The sequence below is a fragment of the Homalodisca vitripennis genome, chromosome X (assembly GCF_021130785.1).
Source record: "Homalodisca vitripennis isolate AUS2020 chromosome X, UT_GWSS_2.1, whole genome shotgun sequence".
NCBI classification, from domain to species: Eukaryota; Metazoa; Arthropoda; class Insecta; order Hemiptera; family Cicadellidae; genus Homalodisca; species Homalodisca vitripennis.
In genome coordinates, this window is record NC_060215.1 from 15,589,418 (window position 1) to 15,614,122 (window position 24,705).

Sequence of the window (24,705 nt, forward strand, 5' to 3'; positions counted from 1 at the left end):
CAGATTCTATACGTGTATTATTGTTATATAATTTTTGTTATTTAGCTGCTACTTTTATTATTATCTCGCCCAGACTCTTTACGTATTATTATATTATTATTGTTGTTAACTTGCAATAATTATTGTTGTTCAAATTCCATGGATATCATTACACTCATCATAAACCTTATTTAAATCACCATAATCCTTTATGTTATTATTGTTATTTTTCTCTGATTGTGTTTTGATTTTGTTGTTTTGATTAATATTAAGTAAAATGCTTGGTTATGGATAGCTGCCAACTTTGTTATAAGTTATGTTGTACAAAATGGTTTACCGTTGAAATAAATGAATAAATAAATAAATAAATAAAAAAAACCGTTCTAGTAGGACCCAAAATATAATGAGCTTTAATATCGATTTCACAAAACTATGTTTCAATGTCTTGTAACAGCTAAACGAATTGAAAGAGGATTTGTTCCAACTGTAATTCCTAATTTTCGATCACAAAAAGTCAAGTCTATTATTTGAAACTCTGTTGTATGCCCCAAAATAGTACTTTTTGGAGGATGCAATCGATTTTTGAATAGTGTTTCCGTGTGTGTTGTTGGCAATGTAAAGTTGTACTTTTCCAGGTGTTTTCTCTTAATAGGTTATGTGACATGACAATTAATTAATTTCTTATTATTAATCGATAGTAGCAATTTCGAAGTTTCTCAAGTATATTAATTTTAATTCTAGTGTGCAAGGCTACATGGCTCGTCAAAAACACAGACCCCAAAAATCATGAGGTAAAAAAATCCAATGTTGTTCGTCTTTGTCCTTATCTGTCAGTTTGGCCTGTCTGTCAAGTCAAATTTAACAATTCCCATAATATTGAAAACTGAAATGTACACATTCATCAAATGCACATATAAACTTGAATTAAAACAATTTACTCTGTGTTTGATATGTGTTTATTAACGAATGTGTGACGTTTATTTTAAAAATTAATTAAGCTGTTAAAATATGCAGTGATTTTCTAAATGCAATGAATTGTCACCTACTTCAGTTCTATTGTAAATAACATTTTTTCAACAATAAGTTACTGTAATATGGTGTTTGTTAGTTTGCATGGATGTTATACATAATTATTTAAATTCATATATATTTATACTAAATGTATAATGAACAGCATGGCCAAGTGTAGGGTATGTAAGTTATGCTATATAAATTTTAAATGCATCATAATTTCTAAACTACTAGTATAGCACTGACTAAGCTATTTAATTATTGTTGATTATTATTTTATTTTAGGGGAAAATTCAGCATGAAGGTGCGAAATTTGTATTAGGCTGCTATGAGTTGCAGTATTTTATAAAGTTTAATAATAACAATAAACTGTATCCTAACCTTAAAATTATTATCAAGCTAACTCATTCACTGCTCTGTATACTAATTGAGACCGGTTATTCCTTATCTAGCTCTGCGCCACTAGGCATCTGCCGCAGTAAACCAGTTAAACTATTGTACATTAACTGTCTAGCTATAATACATGTAGTTAACACCTTCGCTGAGTGACTTAATTTGGCTCTGCGCAATAAGGCATCTTCCGCAATCAGCATGTTAACATAATGAATCATATAAGTCAGATTTGAGTTTCCTTGGCTTTTGTATTGAATAAAGTGAGTAACAATTCTGGGTAACTGGAGAGAGTAGATGTAGTCCTATCTTTGTAATAACAGCCTTGCAAACGCCACTGCTGTGACCTTTCTAGTGATTTCAGAATATGTAAAAATTTAAATCTGATAGGTAAGTATGAAGTTAACTCCTTGAATTGTAAATAGTATTTTCTGAACTACTAGGTCTACCTTATTGTACTCGTCCTAAACAAAACTATACAGGTTTTAGGACTTCAGATTACAAATAGGTATTTTTTATTTTGTTCTACTTCTCTGCAATGCATGAAAAATCTATGTTGTGGCTGTAAGTCACCCTCGTTTTGCTTTTTGCTGCTGTCAGCTTGTGTGCCGCTTTGATAGGTAACGTAATAATGAGTGCAGCTCAGTGTCTGGGGCCCAAAAGATTGACATTTCTTATTATTAAGGCCCGTTAGGTAATAAGAAAAACAGAAAATAAGAGAAAAAGAACTTGAGTAAGCAAATAAATATTGTAATCTCATCTAACAATAACTGAAATAAATAAACAAGGTCTTTAGTGAGTATTCTGATTTATAAAATAACTTACAAACTGAGAATAAGCCTAACATAAAGAGAATAAGGTAACACAGACAAAGTTTAGCTAGCCTTATCATTAAAATTAAACTACATGTTAATAACATCACCCTTCGGATACTTATTTATTTCTCTTGTATCTATTACGAGTTACACGCTCATCTGTTATGCTAGAGGATAATGTGTTTGATGCTTTAGGAGAAAAATATGAAAATTATCCCAAATCGAAGGGTATTTGGTCTCTCCTTCAGGTACTCAGGCCTGTCAATAGTCAAGAACTCAGTGGACGAGATAAGAGATGTATAGGTTACAGTTATCACCAATAAATAGCAAACCGAACAAGTGCCGTACCTCCAAGACGTGGTCAAACTTCCTCAACCCACAGACATACATGTTTAGTACATTCTGCAATCTTTACAGTCACCCTTAGATCTAAATTACTACTATCTTGCATCACAAGTCCTATCAATGTGGAACAAAGAACTGTAAATGCCAATCTGAAAATAAGGTAAACAAACTAAAACATAACTTCCTAATTTTGTATTCTTTCTCGGTTTGGTTTCAGTCTCATCTACACAACAAAGATTTCCAAGTTTAAAATCAACACATGTCCAAATGAAGAATACAAACTCTCACTTTTTAAAACATAGCGTTTATTAAAAAAAATAATTGATAAAATATCTTTATATGCCCAAATATCCTACAGTATACTCAGACGCATAGGCTACACAATTTTGAACAAAAGATGTATTAGAGTTGAACTCACAATAGTTGACTGTTCCAAATTTAGTCACAAAACATTACTCCATGAGAAAGCTGGTTGGTGCAGCACCAAGAACAAGCAATTATGGAACGTACATATAAACTATTGACTGCACATAATACTAACAATATTATAGACATAATACTCCTCACAGTAAATGCATAGAACTGTATATGTTAGCTCCACCTTTGATAGTATTATTTATACATGAGGTAAATCCTTCATGCGGATGAGGAGGTCCGCGGGATTATTTCAGTTAGTTCTAAGGTTCGGCTGTAGGCTGCGCCATATAACTTACCATTCAGATACTTACTACCCGAGCCAATCACTCCACAGAGGACAGTCCGAGCACTTTCATTTTCTGTGCCTCAATTTATAGCATTGAATGAGTTATCTCCTAATACAATCAAGGTTCCACTTTCAACATTAGTAAACATTGTTTTTTGATCAGCACTCCTAAAAACATGTATAGTTTTGTTCAGGAAGGTCAAGTAGAATAAGCCAGGAGTGTGAATAAATCAGGTAAAAGTTTCAAAGTTTCCTTTGAACACCATCTCATTAACCGGTCATAATATACCGTTGAAGAGTTTTAAAATAATTTTACACAGATTTGAAATAAATTCAACCAGTAACTTACATCTTTTCTTTTTGGTTAGGTGTCCTAATCTGAAATATGAATGAACAAGGATCAAAAAGATTAGAGATTTCTATTAAATCAATGTGGAGTGTAATTATTGGTATGAGAAGTTCGTCTAACATGAACCAGTAATAAAAAAAATAATAAAAGTTTCAATCTTGTTTTCTGATTTACTGCCATCTTGTTTCTGCTGTGGTGATCACATTTTACTATTGACCTCTAGTCAGTTTTCGGTGGTTGGTCAATCAGTTCAGTGACCTGCATGCTTTAGTTCGGTTCCAGTAATCAGTGTATTTAGTGCATGTTTTAGATATAGTGTACATGGAGTTCACACACAGTTTGTCTATTTTAACCTAGATTAGGTTAGTTATTCACTTGAGGAAGTGATGAAAATTCAGATCTCGAAATGTAGTGTTACTGATTTTGTTCTCACTGAACAATGGCAAATGTCTGGAAAAAAATCCTGTTTTCTGTATGTCTTGTGTTTGTAATTGTTAAGAAAATTTAGACTTGTGATATATTGTTTTGTCATGATGTTGCTAAAAATTCACATCTTTAACTGAGCTTAAATCCGTGTAATGAACAACGTAGAAGAACGCCACTCCATGTGTTGTAACAGGCTTCGCTCAGATTGCATACAAATCTCAAATATATAGCTCATTTAATTCTTGAGATGGCTTCAGCAATGCTCAGCCAAATTACATGGCTCGACATGCAGCATCATAGAACTCATTCTTATCTATGTAGAAAAGAAGTTTCATGCAAAATTCATGTCTGCAGATGAAATACGTATCGAGATATCTTGCCACATGATACATGCAGATTTTTGTTTATTAAATTTGGTTTTATATCAGTGTTTAAATAATAAAAGTCTACAGATCAAGTTGCCATAAAATGATATATGAGTTGGGATAGTTAGGCTACATGTGTTAATATATCACATGTTTGAATCTCTTATGGGTGTATTGAGTTTGTTTACAAATTTATTTATTCTACTTTTTTTTCGTTGCCATCATGATTACCCGTAAGACAAGGTTAAAAAAGCTCAGCTAAATCCCATGAAATGAGATGTACCATCATAGAACGCAGTTTTCCTTATGTAGAAAAGCAGGTTCATACACAATTTCAATTCCATAGGTTAGTTCATTTTCAAGATATTGTGTAGAGAGACAGCTAGACAGACAGACAGAAATGAAATTTTTCCAGCCCCACAAGTTATAAGCTTCACCAAAGCTCAGCCAATAAATGATAGTATCTAATTATTATTAATGTTTACTGTTATTTAGCGAAATTTAAATTATTTATGCAGTTATACAGCATGTTTGTAGAAAAATACATGTTATATTCATGTGTTACATTTATATTTCAGCTCTTCTCCTACAATGGCTTCCTCATCTCATTCTGTGAACATGGATTTTGACCATTCTTGGCAAGATAACACTGAGTGTTTGAATCTGGAATTTGGGCCATTTGAAACTGTTCACAGATGGAAACGTATGCCAGAATGTGATGAGTTTGTGGGAGCTAGGTAAGATAAGTTAATTTTTAAAATTACTAAAATATAATAACACTCTTAATTTGCCTATGTCTTACTGTTACTGCTGCAGATATTACATGAATACAAGTATTATTTGTTGTGAAATACATCAAGTATGGTACTTAAATAGTATGAGATAACATACAAGTTGGAAAAGGTTACAGTTCTTTGTCATCTTTTAACAAGATGGATTAGTTTGTGAAGAGATTGTTGAATAGATAATCTCAAAAAACAGTTTTCTTTATTTTCTGATTAAACTCTTAACTGTGTCACCTTCAAATGTCAAATGAAACATACAGATATTGAAATAAAACATTATTAAAATACACAACACAGAGATTGTAAGAGATAAATTAATGTATAAACTTGTAAAATAATAAAAATTCAAACGATATTTAAACATGTGACACTTGGATAAAGCCCACACTAATTGCTATAAGGGTATTAAATCAGAAATTCCTCATTGATAATCTTTAAGATTTAAAGTAGAGTTAATTATTGAAAATGTAAAAACGAGGGCTATTCAGAAAATAAGGAACATCTCCACCTGACGCAGTCAGGCATGTGCTAATTTCATATATATTGGTGTGCTCATGATTGTTATTTCAGTTAGCGTCCAGCTGACGACTGGAACATTTCTGTGCTGCCCGTTTCTTTTTTTAAAATCAAATTTGAAATGTGTACTGCAATCGAAAATCCCACCAGTTGTGAAGTACGGTCTGTGATGACTTTTTTTTATATATATAGTAATATTTTTCCAACAAAAAAGTCATATATATATATATATATATATATATATATATATATATATATAATTTTACAAAACCCCAAAACATTATTAAACTGACTGTTTTTATCTAGTAACTATCCCTTTTTTTGTAGAAACATATTATAACAAATTTTTTTATTTCTAATTACCATAAAATAATTAAAAAAAACCTTAGGTTTTCTAAAAATAGTTTATTGTTGTGGTGTTCTCTTGTTTATTGTAAATAAAGTGGTACGAAATATAGTTATGTTTACAGTTTATAACTATTTACAAACATTTTTACAAATTTATGTGTTTTTGATCACTAAACCAACATTTCTTGTAGCCTACTACTTTCAGTTTTGCGCTAAAACTAAATTATTCACCCAAAGACTCGTACAAATCAATTTGAAACATCGCATTTCTGATCCAACTTTAGAATATTAAATGCAAACTTGACTAAAATTCTAAAGTTAATGGTTATTTCCAAATTTCACATAAGTTTAGAATAGAATTTCTCTTTCCATAAAAGTGGGAGCAACTTATGTAGGCATCTAAGGCCCAAGAAAAATGTCGATCTGAGAAGTCAGAGACGGCACTCAAAGAGGCTGTGCATTGCATTAACGTAAAAACCCTGCATAATATCTGAGGCCATAGGTTGAGAAGTGCAAGAACACCAGCCAGAGTTGGTGTACGAAATAGGCCTTCGTTTACAAAAATTCCTTTCTATTCCCCTTCTCGAAACAGGTCTATAGTTACAGTTCTTCAGTTCTTATCAGTCTGCCGAGCTGGAAGGTCGAGTAGAGATAAGCGCACCGTACGTGTAGTGTGTGTGCGTGCCTTCCTGCCCTACTAGTTTTATCGTGCAGTCCGTCTAGTTTTTCATGTTCTTTCTTTTACTATCTCAAAAACTTTTTCTATAACAAGTTGGTGTTATTTTTTGTAGTTGTTTTCTTTTCTCACCGTGTTACATTTACTACCGACAAGTATGTTGTGTGCAAGCTGCAACCAGTCCTTGTCTTCTTCTGCGGAGGTGGCCAAGTGTGCAGAGTGTTCTAACCAGTTCCATCCCGTTTGCTGCCGCATCAGAACTGCTGAGAAATTGAAACAGCTCAATGCTAGAGGAGGTGTGTGGAAGTGCGAGTCCTGCAGCGCTAAGTTTGAGTCAGATGACAGCAACACCCTGGAACTATTGAAGAGTATCCAAAAGCAGATGGCAGTCGACAGCAAGGAGTTCAAGACAAGCTTCGCCACTCTGGAAAAGTCAATGGTGTCCATCCAAGAGTCGATGGCGAATATAATCACAAGGTTATCAGACATTGAGCAGGACAACATCAGACTGAGGGAGGAGTGCAGTGAGCTGAGGGAGAACAACAAGCAACTGAACCAGAGACTGTGGTCTGCGGAGAGCAAGATCCTGGACATGGAGCAGTACACAAGAATGAGCAACTTGGAGGTGAGAGGTGTTCCGGTAACAAGTGATGAAGACGCCTACATTATTCTGCAGTCTGTGGCTTCAAGTACCCTTCAACAACGAAGATATATCTACAGCTCATCGTCTTCAAGCACCTAAGAACCGCAACTTCCACGCTAGTATTGTTGTGCAGTTTGCTCGGAGGTCAGTGAGAGCTTCGTGGTTGACTGCGGCGAAGAAATAGAAACTCCAGACGACTGATATTCACTCATCTCTGAAGCCAGCCCCGGTGTTCGTCGTCGAGCATCTCTCCCCACACAACAGAGAACTTCTACAGGAAGCCAAGGCCATGGTCAGAGAGAACAAGCTAGCGTATGCCTGGTGCAGCAATGGCAAGATCCTCGTCCGGAAAAGTGAGAACTCTCGTGCAGTAAGGATTTTCCGCAGCCTAAACGAGCTAGAGGACAGTAACTAGAGGACAATGTGACTTCAGGATAGGCCTATAGCTCATCACAATGTAACGTAAGCATTTTATTTTCGTATTTTCCATACATTTTTTAATCTGGAGCTAATTGAGGATATATATTGTTTTCTTATATATAATTTACTAATGAGTACTTATATACCATATTTGCATATATAAATCATAAAAAATTAAAGAGAAAATTAATAACAACAACAACAATATTACTTGTAGTCAGTTATAGTTAGCAAATTACTTACTTTTAAAAATATTATCAAATATCTTTAAATGTTCATTTATTTTCTCAATGTTATAAGTCTAATAACTTATTTTTCTCTGAATTTTTAAGAATTGAATGAGGAATGTCGTTTTTGTGCTCGGTAATTCCGTAGGTGTATTTTGCTTTTTTCATTAACTAAACAACAAATTTTGGAATTCAGGAGTACAATTAAAATATGTAGGTATGTTCTTTTTTTAATCAAGTTTTACTTAGAAGGAAAATACAACGTATTTTTGATTAGAGCTAATCTTGTAAACTGGTAAGGAAGTGTTACATAGTTACATTTTATTTCTTGCTATCTCAATATATAATTAATTAATTTTATCTTAATAGTTCAAGTATAGTCTAAAAGTCGATTGTAGAATTAGTATTGAAGTTAATTTCAAGATTATTAGGATTTTTTTGCATAGGTACCTATAGTAATCTTGGTTACACAAGTTTAAAAAAAAGAAAAGTTTTTCTGGTGCTCTATGTATATATATGTGTGTGTATATGTATATATGTATGTGTAATTAGTGTGTATAGAGCGCAACTTCTGTAAGTTAGAATCAGTGTTTGTACTGAACGATTAATAAATAAATCTTGGGATTATTTATTTTATTAGTATTTTTCTAAACTTCTCTAAAAATAAACATGTAAATTGTTAGTATAGCTATGATTTTATTTATTTATAACTGTACAAAATGAAAACATATATACATATAAAATAATAGTGTAAAATCTTAAGCCAGGCTTAGATCAATGTTACATTCAAATAATAAAAAAGTAGCGGGATATTTGGTAGTTTTTCTATTGTGTGGGTGGGATAAGCAGCTCATTCGCTATCAAACAGTTTAAGTCCTCTTTACTTTTTCTTATTCTTGTTTGTGTTATTCTTTATTTTTATATAAATTTAATTTTTTTTCCACAATAGAGTTTTTAGAAGAGTTAACGGAGTACAGGAATATTAGCATTTTTGAATATGAAGATTTAAATCAGTTTTATTTGTCTAACGGTATCAATCAGTCCAGTGGTAACTTATCGATCCTGCCTGTGAATATTAGAAGCTATAATAAACATATAGACGAGTTTTTAACTATTTTAAACAGTTTTAATGTGACATTTTATATCATAGTGTTAATGGAAACTTGGTTGGATGAAAGTGGTGTGATTGTTGGTGTGGATGGGTATGACGCCATAGTTAATAAAGTAAGCAGAAATCAAAATGATGGTGTGATTGTCTATGTAAGAAAGTGTTTCAGTATTACGCATGAGGAAGTCAGAATGCATGGGGCCACAAGTATAAAGATAAACTTATCTGTAGGTAATGAGCGGCTTTGTTTACTCGCAGTGTATCGTAGTCCGTCCCCTGACCTTGACCTACAGTTGTTTATTCAAGACTTGAAGGTATATTGTAATGATAGTCCCAGGGATCGCATGCACTGGATAGTTGGTGATATTAACTGTTGCATACTACAGGAAACACATAATCTCCTCTCACAACAATACCTAGATGTTTTGTACGGGTCCGGTTTTATTGGTTGTATTACTGTTCCCACAAGAGTTACGAGCGTAAGTAAAAGTTGTATTGATCATATTTTTACAGACTGTAAGGAAATTAATAAGTTAACAAGCTCAGTTATTCAATCCGAACTGACGGATCATTTTTTTATTATTACAGAATTAAAAAACTGGGTAGAAAAAACAAAATCGAAAAATAAAAAGTTAATACATTTTGTTGACGATACAGCTGTGGGTCATCTTATATCCAAGTTAGATTGGTCTCCGGTCGTAGAAACGGATGATGTCAATGTAGTGCGGGTTTACTTGTTACAAATTTACAAAATATCATTAAAAAATGTACCAAAGAAAAAACTATCCTTGCAAAATACAAAGCAATCAAACCTTGGATCACAAACAATTTAATTAAAGAAATCAGGAATAGGGACAAACTCAGTAAACAATTAAAAAAATAACCTTTTAACCCATTAGCATTAATGGCTTTTAAAAATTGTCGTAATCGGGTAAATTCATTAGTAAAGAGTGCTAAGGAAAATTACTATAGAAATAAAATTATATTGGCAAAAGGTAACGCAAGGGAACTTTGGAAGACTTGGGAGAATTTATGGGAACTTCTAAATCCAAAGAAACATTTCCTGTTGAACATTTTTTATCTGGAAACACTAGGAGTGAAACTGATAATATTTTAGAAGCTGCTGATCAGTTTAATGAGTACTACGCCAATGTGGGTAGTAATTTGGCTAATGCAATCCCTCCTGTCACGGAGGTGGTTGTCAATGACGAGGATTATCAGATAGACTCCGTATTCCAATTTTCTCCAATTTCTCTTGAACAATTAGAGAAAAGTGTTTTAGAACTGAAAGGGGGATCAGCTCCAGGCGTCGATGGGATCCATACAAAAGCTGTTAAAAGTAATTTTCAAAATTTAAAAATGCCTATTACTCATGTTATTAATGTTAGTTTGTCTCAGGGAAGATATCCAGATGTTTTTAAGATTGGCAAAGTAATTCCACTTTATAAAAGTGGCAAAAAAAATTTGATCATTAACTATAGGCCTATTACTCTCGCTTGTGTTCTGGCAAAACTCATTGATAAGTGTGTTAAATTACAGCTTGTTGATTATTTAACCCGGAACAATTTCTTGTTTTCAAATCAATTGGGTTTTAGAAGAGATAAAAATATTAATGATAATTTATTTATGGTTACAAAAGAAATTCATGAAACAATTGGCCCTAATAATAATAAATGTATTATGGTGTTTATTGACTTGGCGAAAGCTTTTGATTCTGTTGATCGTGGTATTTTATTAACAAAATTGGTTAGTGCTGGTATAAGGGACTTAGCACTTGATTGGTTTAAAAGCTACTTAAGTGATAGGCGTCAGTTGGTGTCGATAATGGGTGTTTGTAGTAGATTAGCAGAAATTGATTACGGGGTTATACAAGGGAGTACCCTTGGTCCAATTCTATTTTTAATATATATGAACAATCTAGGTAGGGTTAGTTTAGATAATGGCAAGATATTTCTTTATGCTGACGATACTGCTCTTATATTCGAGGGTTCGACCTGGGATGAAGCTTATGGTAATGCTGAACAGGGTCTCCGTACGGTTAAGGGGTGGTTTGACCAAAATAAGCTTACTGTCAATTCGCAAAAAACGAAGTGCATGGCCATCTCTCTTAGATCTTCTTCTGATCCTGTGGAATTATAACTCAGGTTACATACTTGTGGCAGAATGAATGGTTGCACAACATGTGAGTGTGTTGAGAGTGTGGACGAATATAAGTATTTAGGAGTGACATTTGATAAGAGAATGAGTTGGGCCCCACACATCATTACAATAAGGAACAAGCTTAGAAAATTCATATTAGTTTTAGCCAATTTGCGCCGGGTGGTTAATCTGAACGTTGTTAAATGTGTGTATTATGCTTATGTTCAATCGGTTTTACAGTTTGGAATAATCGCCTGGGGTGGAGCAAATAAAAATGTAATTAATCCATTAGAAATAGTACAAAAGGCTATTATTAAATCTATCTTACAGAAAGACAGAAGATACCCGACAAACTTAATTTTCGATGAATTTAAAGTTTTCAATATAAATCAACTCTATATAAGAACCCTTATTTTATATATTTTTGACAACAAGTCTACCCTTTTCACACCTATAGGCCATCACTACCTACTCGTTCAGTGGAAAATATTGGAATTGTGATTCCTAGATTATCGAAATCTATTAACAAAACCTGTTCGTTTTACATAATTAACATGTTGTATGCAAATTTACCAGCACACCTTAAAGTTAACGATGTCCTAAGAATAAATAGTTTTAAAAAAATTAGTAAACAAATGGTTAGTTGAAGTGGGGAGAGAAGGTGTTGAACGGTTTATTGTTTCTATATATTCCTAACGAGTGGTGTGGTGTGTGGGGGTGTGTGTTTGTGTGTGGTGTGTGTGTGTGTGTGTGTGTGTGTGTGTGTGTGTGTGTGTGTGTGGTGTGTGTGTGTGTGTGTGTGTGTGTGTGTGTGTGTGTGTGTGTGTGTGTACGAGAGCAGCTGGGTGTGTGTGACAGAGAATGAGTGAGAAATTGGGAGGAGAGTGTGAGTGAATGTAAAAGGGAGTGAGAGGGAGATTGACTGAAAGGAGTGAGAAAGATATAGAGAGAGAAATTGCTGATTTGTCTTGTATTTGTTGATAGTTTCACATGCAGGACGAAAGGATGCCGAAATTTTATAGTGTTACATAATTTTACAAATTAGGTAATTGTAATTAGCTTATCAAATAAGTAGTCTCAAATTGTATTACCTTTCTTTTCTCATCTATCTCTAATTCGCTAATTTAAGTTATATTAAACCTATTCATAAATTGATTACAAGAGTTAATTTTTTGTTTCTTAGAATTAATTCAGCTATCTTATATTTTTATTTATACTTTATGTTTGCTATATTTGTTTAGTAGACTTTTAGAGCTCGCTCCCAGCACACAGGCATATGCCTTTGCTGGGAACATATTTCACTTCCAAATATGTATGTATTTAATGATTTCTGTGTGAAATAAAGTTTCTCATTTCTTTAAAAAAGAAAAAAAAGTTTTAAATATGGTACCAGAATTTATCTTCTGAAATACACAACTACAAAACCACTGTTTAAACTCAAAAGTCCTATACTACCTAATTTTTAAGGTACAATTATAGTTAACTGATCTCCCCAATGTTGATCACAGACGCAGCAAACACACTGTAGTGGCGTATAAGGAAGCAATTTACGTGTTTGGAGGCGATAATGGGAAAACAATGTTGAATGATCTGCTTCGATTTGATGTCAAGGAGAAGTCTTGGGGAAGAGCCTTTGCCACGGGAGCCCCTCCAGCTCCCAGGTACCATCACTCAGCTGTGGTAAGTTTGTTATATCCTTTTGCCGAAATATGAATTTTTCTGAAAAAAAAAGAAATCTTATAATGCCAAAAACTACACCTGGTGGCAACCGGTGTATAGTACTGTGGGACTTGGCTACTTTTAGCTTGGGTTATTGCTAAGTGATGCTGTCAGTAGTATAAGTGAAGTACAATCTCGAGAATATTTTTTAATCTCTAAATTAATAATAGATTTGGTCGAAAGGATTACAAGAATTTCTGACAATTATAATCGTTATGTGTAAAAAAAGTTAGTTCTCTTCTTCGGGTGTTAAAGTGTACATGCATTAACAAATTTAAAAAAACATGGCTATAGACACTATAGTCATATTTAACACAAAAAAAGTTGTAAGTCTACAAATTAAACATGCACCTGATATTGCAATGTATGTGCATGTTAACATAATGTTTTCAGTTTTGTTACACTTGTTGAAGAGAACTGATTCCAGTTCTGAAAACATAGGGTTTCAATACTTGTAAATAATAACGAGGGCAAATGTGCTAAATCATGTTCTTTGAAATTACCCATTGTCAATAATGTGGTTTTACAGTTTGGTTGGTTCAGGTTCATCATCGTCATATCGAAAATAATATTACTCTTTTTATTTTGTTAAAAAGATAATGTATTATGTAAGAAAAATTTAGAACTGAAATAAGAAATAAAGAGGATAAAGCATGATAACTAAAAATGTATGGATCATTGCATTATGTTAACACTTTGTACTCTGGGACATGTATATAATTCATGGCATATATATAATTTAAAAGGCAGAGATATAAGCGTTTTTTTAATTTATACATGTGTAAGTTTATTTTCAAAAATAAAATTATTAATTGGACATGATTATTATGTACAAATTAAAAAAACCCGCTACCTAGCTTGCGGTCTTTACATCACAATTTAATATCCGGCCTACCCCCGTTGCCATCTTAAACCGTACATGACTGGTTTTACAGTGTATATATATATATATATATATATATGTTTGTTACATATAAAAATAATATATACAAGTAAAAAATATCAGACATACTTCTCAATTCATGTAAAGGCAAACTTGAACTACTATCGCCAGCAGATGCTTGAGCAAGTGCATCCCCTTTTTACTAAAGCTTCACCAACAGCTGACTAACAGGTTACAATGATCAGCTGCAGTGACTGCAATCAGCTGTTGAGATTCGAATAACGAAAAATGTACATTTGTTATTTCTAAAAATTGATCTAGTAGTCCCAAAATCAAACGTGCAAACTTAAACAACTAATAAACATAACGAGAAACATATGATGTGTTTATTAAACCCATAAATAGTAAAATATATCTCTCAAACCTTTCTCACAAATAACAACAACCAAATATTTTTAATCAATCTTAATTTTCATGTCATGCTAGAATCCGAAAATAGCTGACTGACCTAAACTATAGAATTAAACAATGAGAACCGACTTATAAATGGGTGCCGGTAGCTGGTGCTGCGGCACGGCTTGACATATTAGGGCACCGGGTTCAAAGTGTTACAGATATGTTCCAATTCATGGTATAATGATTTGTTTCAGGTGTACGACTCATCAATGTTTGTGTTTGGAGGTTATACTGGTGATATTCATTCTAACTCAAATCTTACAAACAAGAATGATTTGTTTGAGTATAAATTTCAAACTGGTCAGTGGATCGAATGGAAGTTTGTTGGCAGGTAATTTTATTACTGAACTCCTTTTTTTTATTTAATTAAAACACTTTTTTATAATAAATAGTCTTAATCACGTTAACTAAGTTACTGACTTAACTAGTAAAACCTTGAGAATTCGTTATGAAATTTATAACAATTTTATAACAATGTCAAAAAATGGAAAATTTGCTGTACCTTAACTTCTAAGAAAGACATGATTACCGATTTGTTTGTTTTGACTCGTAAATCTTTGTGGAATATCATACTTGTCTCAACTTAGACACTAGAATTTGTTTATTGAAGATTTTAGGTAGTGCAGTCAGTAATGATTTTTAATAACTTAGAATTTATTTATTTTCACAAAGAAAATATGGCTTTGAGTTTACACATTAATGTACAGTTAATTTGAAGTACAATACAAAAAAATTAACTTTATATCTTGAAAAATAAAAACAAGTTACAGAGTTTTCAGTAAAAACTCACTTTATGATAAAAAAACACCAAGTCATTTCTCACATGTGGCTATGAAATACGACCGGCATTCAAATCAATAATAAAAAGTACAGAATTTTTAGGATTGGAAGTAGACAACCATGTGGACTGGAATAATTACATAAATTTGGTGAGTAGTAAACTCAATAAAGTTTGTTTTTAGATATTAGTTTATGGTCAAAATAGTTTAAAATAAATATAATTTGTGAGAATAGATTATTTGAACAATAATTTACAACACAAAAAGTTAGCACCCTGTACAGGATTTGAACTCATGCCACTGACTACTGTACATCAGGAAACCACAACTGTACCAGTGAACAATTGCAATCTTATCAGTTGATAGATAACTAGTAAGGTCACCTCAATTTGAAGAGAATAAGTGTTTACTGTTCTTATCTAAGCATAGGTTCTTTAAATTGTTTGCTCTCAGAAGGCATCTTCCCATTCAAGGGCAGTGTAGACGAACTCATGCTGTTATACAAAACAAACTTTCGGGTAAGTTTAGATGGTAAAATATTGATTGAAATGTTAGGTTAGTGATTGAGGTTATATCTAGGTAGAAGATTTCAATCTTGCAATTTTCAATAAAAATTGTCTTACACTATTTGCCACAGGTTTTCAAAGTTGAAAAAGTAATTAAAATTAAGAATAGTACAAAATAAAACTATTTAATGTTACAATCTGAATAGAATTATTTAATAAACAGCACTGTATTACAGATCTTGTCACTCCAGCCAACCTGAAATCTACAAATCTTAATAGTAGCATTTTGATACAACAATAATGAAATATTTAGAAAATAATTCACTTATTCAGAGTCTAGATCATGAAGTTGTTACTTATATTTTAATGATTATAATACAAGAGCGATTCATTTGGTTTTGTCTTTTTTTCCTAAAACATCTTTTATCAAAGTCTTAGAGGAGTCCATGGCTCCCATGACCTATCCCCACTAGGTTAAACCAAAGTTAAATCCACGTATTTCCCTCTTATTAGCAAAGCCAAGAGTATAATAATAATAATAGTTAATTTACTCAGACAATACAAGTATAAAACAGGATTTTTCCGGACATTTGCCATCGTTTAGTGATTAAAAAAATCAGTAACGTTTTGGGATCTGCAATATGATCTCTTCTTCGGGTAAATAACTAAACTAACACATAATTACAAACTAGCTTAACATAAACAAATCATACCAGAGCATTATGATACGCGTAGGTCAGGAATCGCAACAACCATGTTGTGTGTCAGCTCCATATATACTAACTTTAAAACATGCACTTAATAAAATCAAAAAACTAATTATTAAAACTGAACTAAAGACTGCAGGTCACAATAGGTCTGCACTCATCGACCAACCATATAGAACTGACCAGAGGCCAATAGTAATGGCTTAATAGGTGGAGTTGACTTGAGGGACCAAATTCTTGAAAGTTATTTGACTAATAGCAGAAGCTAATATATTTGGTATATGTAAGTAACAAAAGCTGTTATTAATGTTACATATGTTATAATGTATGAAATAAACAATATTTGATTTAATTTCTTGCTAGCTACAATATAAGGGTATGCCACCTCCTGCCTGCTTTGACTGGGGAAGCTGATTCAGAGTTGGCCTCCCCTTCTTTTGAGGGGACATGACTTGAGATTAATACCCTAAATTCTTTCTCATGGATCTCGATAGTAGGCGACCCCTACCCCCCACCTTACCCATCCAGAATATCCTGTCACTCTGGAAGCAGTACAAAGGTCCTTATTGGGCTAGGTGCTTCTTGTTCTAAGAGGACACTAAAAAACTTCATATTTGCATTTTGTATAAGATTTTAAAAAATATTTCCAATAAAAAACCATGCTCCAACCTCTGCATCTTTCTATTTGATAAAGCCCCGCACTTAATGCCTTCAGACATAGGCAAATTTTCAACCATAGATATGGCTGGTAATTCAAATTTTTTATGGTGACATTTTTTCATGTTTTTTACTAGCTTTTTTATATAAATTTTTAATAGATATTTTGCACACTAAAACCATTCTGTTTTTGGTGTTTTAATATTTACAAAGTACTGAAATTTTTTTATATTCCAATAAATACACATGTACAGTTAAAATTAACTTAATGATAAATTAAGACTGTAGGTCCAATGTCCATTGAATGAATGAATGTCACTTAAAACACTTCCACTTCATTCAATGATCCTTTGCCAGATCTAGGGCATTGTACATTTCTATCAGCTCAGTTATCACTTTGGCTGTCTGGTCTGGAAGTATGTAGCATAGTAGATGGTTGCTAGAAATTGAGTGTACTGTTACAGGACCCCTGTGCCCCGGTCCGCGCACGGTGCAGCTGTATACGACAATAAACTGTGGATATTTGCCGGTTACGATGGCAACGCCAGACTCAACGATATGTGGACAATATCATTGCAGCCTGTGAGTACAATGTACAGTTTAGTTAGGTACCAACAGAATACATTTCCTTCTCTAAATTATGCCCCGTAAACTCCTGTATTTTCACTTTCAGCAGTTTTAAGTTTATCAGAATTCGTAAAATCAGTTTTAAATATTTTTTATGCAAAATTACAATTTTTGTTTTATGTTAGATAAGATTTAAAACTTCTTGTTCTTAATGTTGTACTTTAGGTATAATATCTCAGAACACGATAACTAAAACAGATGTACTAAAACATAAGTATTCAATATAGGTGATGGAACCCTCTGAAAACCTTTAATTCATTTTTATTTTTTTTAGTGATATTGATCAAAAACTAAATTTTAACCAGTTTTTTTCTATTATACATGAAGAGCATTCAGCTCTTTGGTATTTTATATGAGATAAACCTCATAAACATTAGAATTGGTCTTCCATGTTTCATGATACAGTGAAACCTTGATATATCGAAACTTAAGGGGAAATACAGAACTTGATATATCTAGAATTTCGATATAATGAGGTTAGATATATCAAGGCTGTTTGGGACAGACTTCGATATATAAAGGTTTACAATTGTTGTTCTGATATTCATTATATCAAGGTTAAATCGGTAGACTTTGTTCTATAGAGGTCCATAACAATGACAGTAATAATGTAGGCTTGATTATGAATACTTTATCAGGAAATGTGTAATAAGAAATTGTCGAGAGAGTATTCGCTTGTATTCCAAACTTCTTTGCAATGTCTTCTTTGTAATTCATATTTCCAACTTCTACAGTCTCTATAAGTTTAACTTTATTTTGTTTAGATCAAGTTTTTCGTTTTGCGATCGCACTTTTCACGAAATATTGTCATAGCTGAAAATCTAACGCACACAGTTCACTGAGTTAACTTAAATTTGCTCGAATCATGGTAATTTTAAAATCAAATCGAGGGTGTAGTGGTAATTCACCATTGGTGACAACAGAAAAATAAGTTGGTGGTGGGTGTTGCAAGTCTTAACATGAAAAATCCGTTACTGTACTTTGGTTTGTTGCACTGATAAACTGAAACTTCGGTATATAGAGGTTTACAGTAGGGAAAATTAAGAGCAAAAATACAATATATTTCAGTTATTTACATTAAACCTTTGATATTTGAAGAAAAAAATCAGCATTGACGTAAACAGCACATTTAAGGGGAATAACAAAACTTCAATTCATCAAAGAATTCGATATATCAAGGTTCCACTGTATCACCACAAACCTGTTATGACCGAGTTTGAGAGGCCCAGTTTGAGCTATCGTTAGATGTAAGAGATAGTATTCAACAGTGAATATCCTGGATAAACACTTCAGCATCTCTAACAAGTGTACTTTAGACAGATATTATTTTTCATGTGTTTGTTAAAAAAAACTTTTTATTGTATTTTCTTGAAAACAAAAAAGGATTGTTCACAAATAACTGTTAGTAATATTTCTCCAATAGACAGTTATTTTGAAGTGAAATAAAAAAGAAATTAAATTAATATCCTAAACGATAAAAACATGGTAATATTTTAAATTGTATCTTATTATGAAAAACACTTTGGCATCATGAAGGGATTTAAAACATTTATACAGGATCTTTTTGATTGATAATTCGTAAAGTACGAACTCGGATATGTTAGTCCCATAAGTCTACACTAAGAATATGTGTCCACAGGGTGACCCTAAACAGTGGGATGAGATTGTGCAAGCAGGGGACTGTCCTCCCACGTGCTGTAACTTCCCTGTCGCCGTCGCTCGAGAATCCATGTTCGTCTTTAGTGGGCAGAGTGGAGCCAAAATAACAAACAGCCTCTTTCAATTTCACTTTGAAGACCTGAGGTAAACGTTTTATGAACTAATATGTCTTTATTGATATTTTATACTCCCAATGTAAAAAATTCCAGAATTGGGCCACACATTTGACTTCTTTATTCACCTAATTTCCAGATTACATAGGTGGAAAGGTTACTCGACCCCCAGCACTCCCACTGCTATTGTAGTAATCTTGCTCCACCTACAAAATTCATATAATTGCTCCAGAGAACTCTTGTAGTTACTCCCAAAAACAGCCAAGGTGTGAGACCCAAACTTTCTGAGGTGTGTGTTCACACCAAATAATCATGCACAAAGAAAAGACAATATCATAGCGTCAATATTGTACTCTAAAGATAACAGAGCCACAACAACCAGTTATCTCGATGTTCAACCACTTTCATTACCAATCAATCAACATTTTTTATTGTCATGAAATAAAGATCACTAACAAAGTCTCATTTCAGCTTTCATTATAAATATAGCCAGTTATAAATCTTAGATTATGTATATCTTATGTTACGCAAACATAAACGACAATACTAAAATACAGCCAGTGGCATTGGGGAATTTAAAATAAAATGTTTTTTAATCGGAAGAACTCGTCCAGTGCTTAAAATGAATTATTCAAAAATAAGTAATATTTATTCAAAAATATTTTTTTATTGTACTTTAGGACTAAGGTTTACAATGTTCAAGTGGCTGTGAGTTAGTAATAATTCTTATAGACTTTTTTTGAAGGATAAGAATGTTATTAATCTTACTTGTATTGCCTCACACTACTAGTCCATACCTTATAATGGATTGAAAAAAGGCAAAGTAAGCTGTACTCACATAATTTGCATTAACACAGAATAAGCCGTCTGAGAAGACTCAAAATATCCTGTTAAGTTTACAAAAATCTGTAAACTCTCAGAGCAATCTATCTAATCATGCTAAATTCTTGGGAATCTTTATTGACAGAAATTTAAATAGAGATGTCCATATTAATTATCTTCCAACTAAGTTGTCTAGAGTAATTTATCTTCTCAGGCAGCTTACATTCTGTGTTAATGCAAATTATGTGAGTACAGCTTACTTTGCCTTTTTTCAATCCATTATAAGGTATTTTATATATATATATATATATATATATATATATATATATATATAATTCATTAACACTAGACCAAACAACTCTAAATATAATCCAATTATAATACCATAGCACAACAAAATCTGAACCACCATTTAGAAAGTGATACTGCGCAAAATACAGTTATGCAGATGCTCAGTGCTAGAACTGTGTGTTTATTCTGTCAATGCTAGCGGCCAACTGACACAGTAATAAGAATGTAGAAGTATTGAAACTCCCATGTCTGGTACGCCAAGCCTGTCACAGTGAATATATTTCTTGTATGAATTTTAAAATTTTCCATTCACCTTTATTGATAGTTATTCATAACTACAACACAAGGGCCAAACATATGTTGAATTTAATTCCTGTAAGACTTGAGAAATTAAAAAAAAAGTCACTGCTTTATGGAGGTTCAGCTTTTCAATAAGTTACCTGATAGTGCATGGACAACAACTATCAATAAATTTAAAATTGTTCTTAAGAATTGGCTTAAGATGACTCCCTTATACACTGTTGATGAATTCTTTGCCTGTGATACAAGTACCTTAATATTTGAACTGTAAACTTTGTTGTTTTTAAATTTCTTTTATTATCTGTCTGTAACTTTGTTTTGTTATTTATTAGTATTATTTAATTGATCATTTTAATTGTTTTAATTTTAAGTATTAACATTGAAGCTTTCTAGTCACACTGATAGTACTAAGTTGTTTTATCTTCCTCTTTTGTGCATTTTTATTTAATAAATTATGTATTTTATTTGATAAAATTTTAATTTCTACCACTAGATATAGATTAATATTTTTCTTCAAACCACAAATTCGTTAATAATTTAAAGGAAAACATTTTAGTGTAATCTATCTTATATTAGTATTATAGTACATGCTTACTATGTTTATGACTATGTCTATTATACAATTTTGTATTTAATGACAATAAAGCTTCTTGACTCTTGACTCTTACTGATGTATAGGTGGACTCGGATATCAACAGAACATATTCTACGCGGCGCCCCACCACCACCCACCCGCCGCTATGGCCACACAATGGTGGGGTTTGATCGTCACCTTTATGTGTTTGGTGGGGCGGCCGATTCCACTTTGCCCAATGACCTGCACTGCTATGACTTGGACACACAGACTTGGGCTGTCATCACACTAGCCCGCGACTCCAAGGTGCCCTCCGGCCGTCTGTTCCACGCATGTGCTGTCGTTGGTGATGCCATGTATGTGTTCGGGGGCACTGTGGATAACAATGTGCGCAGCGGAGAGATGTATCGCTTCCAGGTAGTTCAACTACTAATTTTTGTGTTGTACAGATGGGGTTTACATACTTGTATGCAGCCTAATTGTTGATGATTAAATTTGTTTAATTTTTGTCAAATATTATAATATCTATATGTTAAACAAGTTTTAATTATACTAGGACATTTCAATAAATATACTGCATTGTTACAAATTTATAGATTTATTTCCTGATTAAATTAACTTGTTTGAATTATAAGTGTGGTACTTTATTCCACATATTTTTACATTTAATTATTATTGTTATTATTGTAAATAATTAATAAATTGAAATATATATATAGTACTAAGTTGGAAAAAGTAACAACTGTTAAGGCATGAATGAAAGGCTACTTTATATAAGAGAATGTAAGGAAAATCATATGGTACTATTCTCTTTTGTAGAGAGCATTTCATTCGTAAAGTGATTAGTAGACTTGTGATAGCTATTTTCTTTCTTCTTTCAAGTAATGTATTCTGCTTTGCTTTTGATAATCTTTTGGGAATATATCTAAACTATATGCAAATATCAAAGGAACCAGTTTCATAATCAAATTCTTTAGCCCATTTGCCCACGAGTTTGTGAACTACCCTTTAACTACACAGACAATCCGATTAAAATGTTCTGAAATAGAGACTTTCCTCAAAATTCTTATACCTTAGTTGTGTTCTTTTGGATTTTAATTCAACTTGAGTGTACTACAGCCATCCCAAGCTACATATTTTAATATTCAGAGATTATATAAAACTTAAAATTGTTATCTTAACTTTGTGTTAGTCACAAAATAATAATACTTTACTTAAATTTTCTGTTTCTTTGAAAAATTTTGTATTATTGTTGTGTAATTTCTAAATAAAATGCATATTTTCTGGTGATAATATTTATTTTTACGTTTTTGTCACTCATCATCATCATCAGACGTTTCCGTTATCACGTGTCGTCGTTTTTGTCACTACCATACTAAAATAAATGATGGAATTTACCTGTTACTCTCAAAGTAATATACAAAATAATTTCAGGGTAAAACATTATGTATAGTAGTCTTAGCGCAGTATTACCAATTCACTCATTCACTGTTGTTTACTTAAATCAGCTGTCACTGAGCGAAATGTGTGCATGTTAACTCCTGGCTCTACTGCAATGTTACCAATGTTGAAATTAACATTATTAAGTTCCTATTATGCCATAAAACACAGAAACAAAACAGACTGAAAAGTTCTAATATCTTTTGAGAGATCGGTGAACTAACTAATTAATAGCAAGATGGTCTCGTCAAAGTATTTTTCGTAAGGCAGCACTAGCAGCAAAACTGTCTCTTCAAAACAGGTCAATGGTTTAGAAGGCATACCGTTGTTTTTACTATAATTTTGAATCGTTCTAATAGTAATTTATTATAAGGAAACCTAAAGTTAATATTAAATGCAATGGGTAATTCTTTTGGAAACATAAAATCTAGTTACTATGATAAATCTGTGGTATAAATGAATTAAGAGTATTGTACTGTTATCCAGTTGCAGCAGGCAGATAATAAAACCACACCAAACCAAACCAATGTTTTTTAAAAATTTAATAGTGATTGCTACACACATGCCTCTATACAACAAGTTCTTAGTCAATATTTACGTTTTAAAAACCCATTTAACCGGCTTCTAAACTATACCGCCCCTGATGTTAACCCTCTAACAACTGATCATTTTTCCTGGAACATTAGATAAAATCTTATTGGTTTTGAACTCATAAAAACGATTATTATGGTTATGATTAATAATAAATGATTTTCAAAACATAAATAACACAAATTAAGTATTTTTTTGTAGTAGTAAAGACAAAAACCGTAAAACATGTGTTTTCGGTCAGATCCCTCCTTCCACCCAAACCAGCTACCATTCATTTAAGGAGGGCCCTCCCACCAGGTGCGGAAATCGAACCTGTGATCCAAGACTAACTCCCCGTCAGAGGGTAGTGCCTAAGAGTACACAGCCATCCTGACTTGAGTCTTGGATGTGCAGATAGCTTTCATATGATTTCACTCCAGCAGCTCTAATGCCAAATAGACAATACAAAATAGGCAATATACTTTATTTGTACAATTCACAGAGAATTACAAAAGTGTCAATAAAAAACAGTGTCATAATATAGTAATTACATGGTTTTATAAGGTTAATTTAAAGTTAATCATAATGATGGTTCAAAGTTCTCCAGTTCTTAAATTCGTCAATAGAATAAAAGGAATGTTTCAAAAGCCATTTTTTAGCTCAGTCTTGAGATTGTCTTGTGTTTTCATATCCGCAAGTAGACAGTTAAACAGCTTGGCCCCCATGTAGGATGGTTTCTCTTCGTAACGGGCTGTACGATGTTCTGGACGTACGAAGTCAGCAGCATGGCGAGTGTTGTATTGGTGTAAATCATTACATCTTATCAAGTCCTTCTTATGTGCATACAAAATTGTCTCAAAGATATATAATGACACCACAGTAAGGATTGAAAGTCTTGCAATAGCTGCTCTGCAACTCTCCCTTGGCTGCAACTCCGCTAGAACCCTAACACATTTTTTCTATAAAACTAACAACCTATGAATATTTGCTGCACTGGAATTACCCCAGACCAAGATTCCATAGCGAAGATGAGTTTCAAAAAGGCCGAAATATGCAATATGAATTTTGTCGCGATCATAAATTGTAAGGCTTATAGGGTTAAATTAGTCAAATACATCAGAAATAATAACTATGGCCTAAAGATCATCAATGGTACTCATCCCAACTTTTCGTCCTTTGCTGATTGTTCATTCCCGACTGCCTCATGGCAAACCTGACAGCAACACACCTTGCCCTACCTTACTTGCCCTAATGTCTGAGAACGAGGTGCAGGTCACCACAATCTATTGACTTGACCAGAGAACCAATAAAGTCAGCCAGTATTACCAGAGCAATGGGCTTTTCGATTGTAGTGATG

The 24,705-nt window shown here is 32.8% G+C and overlaps 1 protein-coding gene across 3 annotated transcripts in view; it reads left to right on the top strand.

Moving 5' to 3' along the window:
* The first annotated feature begins 814 nt into the window (after window positions 1-814).
* The window catches only part of LOC124368727 (leucine-zipper-like transcriptional regulator 1), a 55,625-nt gene continuing 31,734 nt past the window's right edge, over window positions 815-24,705 (top strand). For 2 of the 3 annotated variants that reach the window (XM_046826044.1, XM_046826046.1), the window contains exons 1-7: window positions 815-1,169; window positions 4,962-5,120; window positions 12,754-12,925; window positions 14,498-14,634; window positions 17,417-17,534; window positions 19,219-19,382; window positions 21,443-21,755. In XM_046826044.1, coding sequence (XP_046682000.1) covers window positions 4,975-5,120; window positions 12,754-12,925; window positions 14,498-14,634; window positions 17,417-17,534; window positions 19,219-19,382; window positions 21,443-21,755 — 1,050 coding nt within the window. In that variant the 5' untranslated portion in view covers window positions 815-1,169; window positions 4,962-4,974. The remainder of the gene's footprint in view (window positions 1,170-4,961; window positions 5,121-12,753; window positions 12,926-14,497; window positions 14,635-17,416; window positions 17,535-19,218; window positions 19,383-21,442; window positions 21,756-24,705) is intronic. The other variant, XM_046826045.1, reaches the window with a different exon arrangement.